General features: G+C 46.7%; 1 protein-coding gene across 1 annotated transcript; it reads right to left on the bottom strand.

Annotated features, from left to right (window-relative positions):
• Nucleotides 1-193: 193 nt before the first annotated feature.
• Nucleotides 194-10,816, bottom strand: ZGPAT (zinc finger CCCH-type and G-patch domain containing). The gene is made up of 7 exons (XM_084645840.1): nucleotides 10,678-10,816; nucleotides 9,069-9,862; nucleotides 8,267-8,400; nucleotides 6,084-6,242; nucleotides 4,774-4,905; nucleotides 3,428-3,836; nucleotides 194-2,726 (listed from the first exon to the last, which is right to left on the bottom strand). Exons 2-7 carry the CDS (start codon nucleotides 9,701-9,703, stop codon nucleotides 2,588-2,590), a joined length of 1,608 nt encoding a protein of 535 aa, XP_084501966.1. The 5' UTR covers nucleotides 9,704-9,862; nucleotides 10,678-10,816; the 3' UTR covers nucleotides 194-2,587.
• Nucleotides 10,817-10,826: the final 10 nt, after the last annotated feature.

Raw genomic sequence — 10,826 nt, 5'->3', positions numbered from 1 at the left:
CTGGGCTCTACCAGGTCCAGCAGTCCCTAGTGGCAGCCAGCAGCCCATTTCTGTGGGGGAAAGGAAACTGCATGCACATTAATTTCTGCAAAATTCTGCATTGCGCAGTGGCGCAGAATTCCCCCAGAAGCATATAACACCTGTAGGGGTTGCTTGATTTGTTTTGTAGATTAATATAGTGAAAAAGAATAAGTTACCTTTTGGTATAGTATTGTTCATTGTGAAGGATCACAAAATGCTTTACAAAGAGAGATCGCTTTATCCACCATTGACATGCAACCGTCTCAAGGTGAAAGTGTTTAGGATGGTATGTGAGGAGGCAACTGAAACCACTTAGAAAATTCAAGGGACTTAAAATACAGTTATGCTTATTGGATAATGGAATTAACATACCCACTCTCACAAAATAAATAAATAAAAGATGACATGCCCATGAATACTGGCAAAAGAAGTTCCCATGCAAGACTCTTCCATCCTGACATGCTTTTCCAGTACCGGATCTCTCAAATGGAGACAGATAGCCATGTGGAGCTGTGAATCTTACCACAAATTGTCACAAAGAGCACTCATATGAGACCACTAACTGTAACTTGGGAGCTAAGTGTGTTAACCTTCTTCACCACCTGTCTCCCATTTCCCAACCCAAAACAGCTTTGAATTAACCCAATGCAGAGAGAAGACCCATACTTAGTCACAGAATGATAATGCTTGTGGTGTTGGTGCTGATTAGTTGCAGGCTTGGAAGGAGACTGATGTGTTCAAGACAAAATCCACATCACCTTCATTTACACTGTAAACAGAAGAGATGAAACTTCAGCTCCTGTTTAAGGTCTTATGATAGTGCCCATTGCTGTAGGATCAAGTATTTCTCAGAAAAGGACAATCACGAAAGATCTAATTTTCTTCCTGCATCCCTGAAGTAGGCAAGAAGTTAGCGTTTTTTTTAAAATATATTTTCTCTCTCTCATTCTTGCCATCACTTCCTTTTCAGTCTCCTTTGCTGCTCTTAAGTCATGGGGAGGAGCGGAGGAGAGAAAACTTCCACACCTCAGTCTGAGGCTGTGAAAGCTGTGGTCATTTGAATTCAATTGCCCTGCCCCTGCAGTCAAGGAAGCACTGTCTGCAGCTCTCGTGACTGTTACCCTTGAGGTTGACAGCTCTGTAATCCTTCAAAGGCATCTGAGAGGTGGAGATAAAAAAGCAAAACAAGTCTCTTCTAAGATAACAGGGGTCGGATATCTTTTACTTAAAAAAAAAAAAAAGTGTTTTCTCAAGACACCTGCAAAAATTACAGAATCAGAAAATAAAGGTGCACTAGAAAACACTCGAATGTATAGGCCTCTGCCTAACACAGAACGCCTGATAGAATCAACACCTCCTCTACAGCAAGAGCTGGCCACCACCGACAGAACCTGTCTGGGAGATTTTTCAGCTGCCTGAGATTGTCTGTACCCACTGCAGGGCAGGAGAGTCTGCTCTTTCACAGGGATAGGTATGTGTGGTGGGTACACCTGGATCTTGTGTCATTTTGTATGGTTCTGTGGTGTTTCACAACAAGAAGAACCTACTTGTTCACATAGAGATCTAGAGCAGAAAAACTCAAAGCAGCCAGAGCGAAAGCAAAAGGCTGCCTGTAGTATTGTTCCCGGCTGGCAGGTATGTAGCTGACCTCTTATGTACTTAGCTACTTATGTGGTTGCCACATTCCCCTACCTCTGGCACTCAGTGCTGTGATATGGAATGGGGCAGCATTCCATATTGTCACCATTAGCATGCAGGCTGACTTCACAGGGAGGGCCTTTTGTACTAGTTTGGGACCCAGTAATACTTTTGCAGTCAGCTGGCAATAGTGCAAGGCCTGGGGATCTCAGAACTTAACACGGTCCTGCCTCTTCTCTTTCTGTTCAGCGTGCTCGTGCTCTAAAGAGCTACTTTAAATATCACAGCAACATCAGAACTAATAGGGACAAACCCAGCATTGACTCCTGTGTCCCTGAGTGACACCCAGAGCCAATGATAGAGGGAAGCTGATAGCTGAAGTGACCCGCCCTGGTTTTCACCAAAACCAGACTGTCTTTTCTGCAGTGCTGAAATGTGTTTGGGACTCAGTTCCCAGCCTAGTAGATAAACACACAGAGGCACAACCCACTGAGTCTCCAAGGCAGAGTGACAGGCCATGGGGCTCCCATGGTTCTTCCCACCAGCTGATCTGTGAACCACCATGGTATCACCTGGGTGGCTATAGACTCTCTGGACGGAGAGAACTGCCATGGTGATAACTGGGAAAAGGGAACAAAAGCAGGGTGTAGTGGCCTGATTTCTTTATAGCAGGTCAATGTAATCAGTTTGGGCCTTCTGAACACCTTCAGGACTGAGCAAGTACTCACTCCCCCCTCTCCCCATCCAGGAAAGCTCAGCTCAGACAGCATCTGTTTTTTTGGGAGAACTGCTGCTTTTCACTCCAGTTTCACAGCTGGGTTGCCCAAGACCAGAGGAGATGGCCCAGCTCATCCCGGTTTCAACGCACTGAGTGCTGGCTCAGACATAATGACAACCAGTACATCACATCAACAACTTTCCTTGAAGACTAAAACTCAGTCATTTTCTTGTGTGTCTCTGCTTTTTTCTGCTCCTGCTGCAGGCTGGCTTCCTGGGCCCGCAACTGCCCCAGCTGTCTGTGAGCACCAGCTAGTTTCTCCTGCAGCTGGGCTGTGGCAATACTGTGCCTGAAAGCAGAAGACAGGCACATTAAGGATATCTCGCATGTTAAGAACAAAGGTTCCTCATTAACATCTCCATTTTACTGCTAGGAATCCCAGTCTCAGCAGTGGGGTGGATGTAAATGACCTGCTGGGAGCCATGAAGTGTCAGATATCAAGCAAAACATGAGCCAGACAACTGTGATTGTTCTTGCCAGAGTACTACTCATAGAAATACTACAAGGATGGCCCCGATCAGTGTAAAAAAACAAAGAGAAAATTCTGCAGGACTCTGGAGGGTTCTCCTCCTTCCCCAATTTGGATTCTGGCCCAGGGGTCCCTGCCTTCTTAAGGCAGCAATCAGACACACAATCTGGTCCAAGTCATGGTTTGGAAGCTTTTGCCTACCACTTTATTCTAGGCCTCCTCCCATGCTAGTGGGTAGAGTAGGAACAGTGACAAACACCTTAGTATAAGTTCAGCTCTTCTCCTATAGAGAGCCACCTCAAGAGGTTATCTAGTCCCCTGCACTCACGGCAGGATTAGGTATTTTCTATCTAGACCATCCCTGAGTACCCATTCTGAGTCCTCTTCAAAACTCTTACTTTTTAATGTAACATAATCCAACTCTTCACCTTCGGCTCCCATGACCTGCATGATCCACCCAAAGCCTAAATAACAGGCAACCCACAATCATTCTGGAACCCCAACTGGGGGTTTCCCCATACCGTCCAACATTGCGTGCCAGGGCCTCCTGGATTCCCTTGATGGTCTTCTGCGTTTGGTCAATCTTCTCCATTGTCTGGAAGAGGCGGACACTGAGGGCCTTCTTGGTGCTCTTACTGGCATGGTAGATCTCCTTGTTGTTTCTCTCCACTGGTGTCATCCCTCCATCCTGCTCCCCAGAGCCCTTCCCCTGAAGCTTCTCATTCAGAAAGTCAAAGACATTGCGAGAGGTCTTGCGGCTCCCTGCAGAGGGACGGCCAACATGGTTTGCCTTCACTCGCCGTTTCCTTGACTTAGCTGGATCCAGCCTCTTCTTCTGAAGGATCTCGGCACATTGGTCAAGGGACTTCCCTTTAGGCAGCACTATGGCTTGCACTGGCTCCACTCGGCCCTCAGCATTCTTCCCCAAACCTGAGGGAGGAAGAAGGGCACAAAATAGAAGCCAAATGCTAACAGTGGAGTCTCTTCATCCACCAATGATTCCTCCCATCCACCTCTGCACAGCCACCAGGCTCAGAACAACAGAAAACAGTCTGTTGGGGCTCAGTGCCGCTACCCTTGACGTCAACAGGAGCAGTGTTGGACTACATACGTGATGGCAACAAGAGATAAGATGCACCTGCCCCCATACACACACGATTCACATTGTTACGCACACATGAGCCTCAACGATACAGAACAGGGTCATGCAGCCGAGGTGTTGCAGCGAAGCCACGCTTGGATCTGCACTGTCACCTCCTTGAGCAGAGAAGACACTCCCCTTCAAAAGCAGGTTCAGTCTCTCCACAAGAACAGGAGGCAAGCATGGGCAGCAGGCTGGCTTCCCAAGCCCACTTGGCTTAGCAGAACTTCAGCACAAGTTGTCTGGAATCAGAAGCTGGCTTTGAAGCCTGTGTTCAGGGCTAGAAGTCCCTGAGCCAGATCCCCCATTACCTAATGCCCTACAGGACAGCTGAATAGCTAAAGCTCTGCTCTAACAGCTTTAATCATTTGGCCATTGCTTTAAAATCCCCCCCACCGATGTATCACTGAACATGAACGTCAACAAGCACACACCTGCATCCCCCCAAAACATAGATATTAAAACTTTATCCCTTAACTGTACTAGGTCATATTTCAGCACCACCACACGTGTAAGCCTGCATTTAGAATTGAATGCATACCCCATTTTGGGCGTGATCCAAGCAATGCTGATTAGACTTACTGTCAATGGACAGAGGATTTAGTGTCACCCCATTCCCCCACTCTGCAGGAACAAGCCCCTGGTCCCTTTGTGAGGCTGGGATTAAGCAGCAGGCAACACATGCAGGCTTCCTGTCCTGCGGGTATTTTATTCTTCTGCCCTTACCTTTTCCAAACTCATATCCCATTTGAGCGAGTAGTTTGGAGCCGATGCCACGAGTATGTGCCTCCCAGCCACCAAAGGAGGAGCTGCAAGCTGGAGCCCCTTCCCCGTTCTCCAAGGGCTCCGAATCGATCACTGTAGCACAAAAAGGAGATTGATCAGTAAGGCTGAGGAAGCAAAGCACCAAGTGAAAACCTCAACAGGTATGAAGCTGTGAGCAATGTTGCAAAAAACAGCAACCTCTCCCTCCACACAAGCACTCAGCAACTTCGCAGCCTCTTCTTCAGACCTCCGGAGTACAATCAGTTCTGCCCCCCCCGTTCCTACTGAGCAGCCACTCCCTAATGCATCAGCCCAGGTGAGGAGCATGAGGAGTAAGCAGGGTTTTAAATGCTGGGGTTCACGCGGAGATCCCTATTTACTACACACAGAAACCCCTAAGTCAAGCAGAATCATCCAGCAGTGTTAGTGGATCCTTTCCATGCTCCTGGGGTCTGGCTAGATTTCACAGTTTCATCAGGACAGAATTCAGCATGCTGAAGAACATCATTCTGTGCCTCTATCGTACTTTTAACAGGTTCAATGGCACGGAGGAGCCTTTTCTCTATTTACCTAAAATTAAGGATCCCAGGACACTCCCTGTTTGTTTCTACAATGTGGTTAGGGCACTAACTTAGGACTAGGGAGAGCCAGATCCCTGCTCTGCCAGACTCCCAGTGTGACCTTCAGCAAGTCACCTAGGGAACTGAGGCACGCAGAAGTGGCAATAACAGCACTGCCCTACCTCACAGGAGAAGTGCATTAAAGATTACAAGGCGCTCAGGTATTACAGTGATGGGTGCCATGTAAATATGTAAGACAGATGTCCTGGTGTCCTAGCAACGTCCTTTGGAAATTTGAAGTCTCCTTGTTTTTCATTTCATTTTCAAAACTTTTTTTAGTAAATAATTAATTAGCTCGCCCAGAGTCACACAGCAAAACCGCACCACCACCACAGGGGTTCCTACTCCTAAACTCCATTTCACTCCGGTATGCTCTCTAGTCCCATTGGGGGTGAACTATGTTTCTTTTTCATTTAAGCTATTTATCTGCATCAGCTTAGTGAAAACCATTAGCATGAAACATCACAGAGATTTTAACTGGAGACAGTGATATGCATGATACTTAATGTCCTCTCATCTCCTCCTGCAGCAGAACAAGAGGTAAAAAACATTGTCAAAGTTCTGACAAGTCGGGCAATGGTCGAAGAGGTCCTGAATTAAATAGCAGACCTTGATCACGGACAATTGCAGTTCACTCTCTGCCTTGTCTACCTTTAGCATAGCCAGAGTCATCTACATTGTCTTCCTCAGACTCGGGAGAGGAAGAGTCTTCCTCGCTTCTCAGTGGTGGCATGATGCCATCTCCCTCCACGACAGCCTCCTTCAGCAGCAATGACTCAAACTTCACCGTGTAGTAACCACTGTCAACATCTGTGGGAGGAAAAGCAATGGACCACATGAGCAAATCTCCACGAAATTACTCCTGGGGGGAATTCTGCGCATCTGCGGACATGCAGAATTAATCGGTCTCATATAATTTTGTATTTTCCCGCATAAAAAACATTTTGCCTCAGAAGTGCTGCAGTTCTGCCTTTTGCCCACCAGAGGCTGCTGTGGCGCCATAACAGCCAGCTGCCATCATGCCGGCTGTTCTAGCACCACAGCGACCTCTGGTGGGCAATAGGCAGAACTGTGGCACTACTTAGGCAAAATCTATTTTATGCAGGAAAATACAAAACTCTATGTCCAGCGTTGCAGAATTCCCCCAGGAATAGGGTTCATCACAGCACCCTGCCCACGGAGCCAGGTTAGGACAGAGTGGGGCACACAAGGCTGCTGGGGGTTCAGAATGGCTCGTGGGGGGGACAGATTGGAGCATGGGCTCAGGAGCTAGTGGGGTGTCAGCATTGAGACAGACTGCAGAGACCCATGAGGAGGAGAGGTGTGGAAATAGGGGCAAAAGGGCCTGACTGACAGAGAGGCTTGGGGTCAGACAGGGTCTGCATGGGGGAGGCTTCCCAACATCCTAACAATCCCCCCCAACCCCAAAGAAAAACCTCCCCCACCCACACCCAAACCCAACAGGCTCATTCCTAGGCTCCTTCCCTCTCCCTCAGCTCTTCCGTTACCCCTGACCCCCCCCCAAAGCCTTTGCACTGCTTCTGAAAAGTGCAGGAAATACAGTTCTGTATTGTAATTTAAATGAATTACACAAAGTTCTGTATTAATATGCCTAGTAAGGAATCTATTTGTCAAAAAAAAAAAATTACCAGAATTTTTTTTTGGTCTGTAGTTACAGACATACTTGCTGACAGATATTTTGAAATAAATTACCAAAATAATTGTAACTGGCATGATTATGTTACGCTATTTTGACAATATGTAGAATTTTCAAATATGTGCAGAATTTTTAATTTTTGGTGCAGAAGTCTCCCAGGAGTACAAAATGTAACTAGAGGACCATGTTCATCCCATCTTAGCTAATCACACTGACTTCAGTGGAATGACACCTATGATGAGTTTAGTCCAGGAACATGGATTTAAAAGTCTCCTCTTGGCTTTTTCTGCTTCATCTATTTTGGGTTTTCTGTTAGAAGGTGGATCTATCATCACCCACTGCTATCATCAGATACTGCCACATGGTACAAACATAGAGCTAGTGTCATAATAAACAGTACTAGGGCCATCACTTATCTTCAGTTTCTAATGGTACCAGTGTGTTTTACAGCATCTGAGCACATTACTCAGAGTTTGTTCTTACAGGGGAAGGACGACACATTTGGAGAAATATGAGAAGTGCTACTTCACAGAGCTTTGAGATGAAGTGTGAGGAACAAATCCAACCTCCCCACACACACAGTGAAGCACCAGTCTAACACTCCTCTCAGTGACTGGTGTGCAGGTGAAGTTCTCTGGCTTTGTTTAAACTGGAACTGGATTAAAACAGAGCCAGTGGTTCCAAGTATCGAATTTCAGTATTTGACAAGATATCAGGACAAAGCTGAACAGGGGGTAGGAAAATAAAGGACAATTTACTGAATGTCTAGTTGTTTGTATTGATTTTTTCATTCTCTCTTTCATTTTTATGTCCTCTGCTCTGCTACTATTCTCTTCTCCCAAGTCTCCCAAACTTTCCCTGTAGATCCCTCCCACCACTTTTATGCCTTCCTATCCCTAAATCCTTCTCTGGTTCCCCCTTCTTAAAGATCATCTGCCTTTGAGGATCTCAAAGCACTTTACAAACATTAATGAATTAAGCATCACAACATCTGAGATCCCCCATAAGCCACCCCCAAAGTCTGTGGCAGAGAACTCAGTTGTCTCGGACTCCCAGTCCTGGGCTTTAGCCTACAAGACCATCCTTTGCTCTGTTTTGTCTTAGGAGTTTAGTTAGAATGAAGATTGACATACTTCTGTTCACCTTTCAACACCCACCCAGATAAAACAAGACTCACCAGTGATTTTTGCAGCATACCATATTCCATCATGGTGCTTTGCCAAGCAAGCTGAGCCCACTTCTAGAGAGCTGAGATTGGGCTCCTGAAATGGATGAAGCTCGTCCATAGATACCACTTGCCCATGGGAAAACCTGCAGGGGATATAGGGAGAAGCAATCAGATCTGCCCTTGTTCGAAGGGGATTCTAGAAAAAGTTTCCTTCCCTTATGGAATTATGGGCAAATTGTCTGCATCGTTCTCACCAATAACTGTGAAGATCTCACCACTAGAATAGTTTCAACTGCATAACTTATCCTTCACGGTGTCTTAAAAAGAGACTGTTTTATAGCATTATTGTGTTCTATTAACCAAGTGTCACATTTGACCCCAGAAGCGGCTGCATTTCATGGGCCAGTGACAAATCCATTAAAAAAATGACAAGGCTCACATCTTTTAGGATAAGATACACTAGCTAAATGCAAAGTTCTTATTAAGATGTGGTATTTTCCCTACAGTAGATTTTATTTTTTCCCCTCTTTAGCCAATATTCATTTAGCTACCCAATATATTAGAACTAATCCTTGTACTTTTCCCTCTAAGGATTTTCCATTTTCTCCATGGGTTAGCTGAAGGAGTGTACGCGCACTGACAAAGCACAGTAAAATGACAACACTTTAAACAAATAGAAAGTTGTTCGGCAAAGTTGCAGCTGATTTAAAAACCAAGTAAGGTGAGATATTTACAAGTGAGAAGTTGTTCCCACGGGCTGACATTGCCACTAATTGCCTTCTTACTACACAATGGAGATAAGCTTTTTTACCGACAATTCTCTTTAAATCTGCATTTGCCATCCAAGAAGAATGGACATGGCTTCAAGGACTTGTGAGTTGGGTAGAGATACAGCACTCTGACTCCTGCACTGCCATCTTCCAAACACTCTGTCCCCACAATCATGGCATTATGGTACTCCAGGGTACCCCATGGACTGTAGTACGGGGCTTTAACCTTCATCCCACTCACTTCCTCCTCCTCTTCCTCAGATGCTTCTTCCTCTTCACTGTACTTTGATTCATTTTCCCCATCTGCCTCTCCATCTTGCTTTGGAGAGGCCTCATCTTCAGTACTCAATGGCTTGAGTTCAGCAATAGCTTCCTTAAAAGCAGCATACTCCTCATCATTGCCAGACCTGCCTGAATTACTGTCCTGTTTTAGGTGACCTCCTGGAGAAATGAAGGGTGCATCTGTGTCTAAAGTGGCCAGTAGTTTACTCTTTTTCACTGACACCAGGCTGGATTCAGTGAGTTCTATCAATTGTTTCAAATCCTCCTGCAGTTGGATCAAGTCAGACTGCTGTGATGGATCCAGCCCTGCCCCTAAAGCCAGCTCCACTTGCTGCAATTGTGCTTTATAGGTTTGAATTGCTGTTTCCAGACTCTCCTCATCCATTGTTATCATGCAAAAAGCTGTTTTGTTGATTCCTTTCTGGGAATTCAGTACATACTCAAGTAATTTACTAGACAGTGATGTGAAACATTGAATCTTTGTCCCAACTAGTTGTCAATCTTCTTGGTGGTCCTGTGTTTTCTTCCCTTTGGTGCAACCAAATGAAGATCACTGCAGTGAACAAATATTATAAAGCTGTGTTAGAGAAAGGGTTCACAAGGAAGGTAGCCATCCTAAATTGAACAAGGCATCTTTAATGCAGACAGCTACCACCATGTGGCATTATACCCACCTAGCACGAGTCATGTACATTCAACCTGACACATCGCATTTGCAAAACAGAGAATTAAAGTGCAAACTGTTAAGCTTTTAACTTAGCTCAGCAAATTCAAGCATATGTTATCCTCTCTTCATAACTATTGCATTGCTTCTCTGTCCCTTTAAACCTGCAGCCCCATGACATAACACCATCACTGCCTACCTCCTCTTTAATCCTATCTTTCCGCACACTTTGCCTCCCACTCAATGGCATGCAGCATCTCACCTGCTATGGAACTGGGGGCAAAACCACCTGTGCTGCTCTCAACCTGCACCTTTCCAACGCCTCCCACGCTGCGCAGGCCCCATCAGGAGCCCCACAGTGCTTCCGATTCACTGGGGGCACAGAGTCTACCCTACCACCTAGGTGAGGCGCTTAAAATCCCTCTCCCTCATTGCCTCCCACTCACTGGGGTAGAAAACAGGGGGAACAACTGCCAGTACTCCCCAGCCATGGAGACCCCAGGGGAAGGGTTACTTCCACCCCTCCCATTGAGCCCCAGGGGAGGGGGCCACTCCCAAACCCCCCAAGGGGGCCCAGCCCCTCCCCAGCCATGGAAACCCCCACCATGATGGAGCCCCCGGGGGGGGAAGGGTAACTCCCAACCCTCCCAAGGGGGCCCAGCCCCTCCCCAGCCATAGAGCCCCACCCCCAAGACCCCACTCACCTCAGGCCTACGCCTCCCGCTCAGCCACCGCCACGACACCCTCCATTGCCAGGGTTTCCACCTCCCCGCACCGAGTCCGAACGATAGATACCGCCCGACTTCCGGCTAGATCTGACTTCCGCCTCGGCCGCCATCTTGGGCGGGAGGGG

The sequence above is a fragment of the Lepidochelys olivacea genome (assembly GCF_965140295.1).
Source record: "Lepidochelys olivacea isolate rLepOli2 genome assembly, chromosome: 13".
NCBI lineage: Eukaryota > Metazoa > Chordata > Testudines > Cheloniidae > Lepidochelys > Lepidochelys olivacea.
Note: the sequence above shows the minus strand (reverse complement) of the source record. Positions and strands in the feature narration are given on the sequence as shown.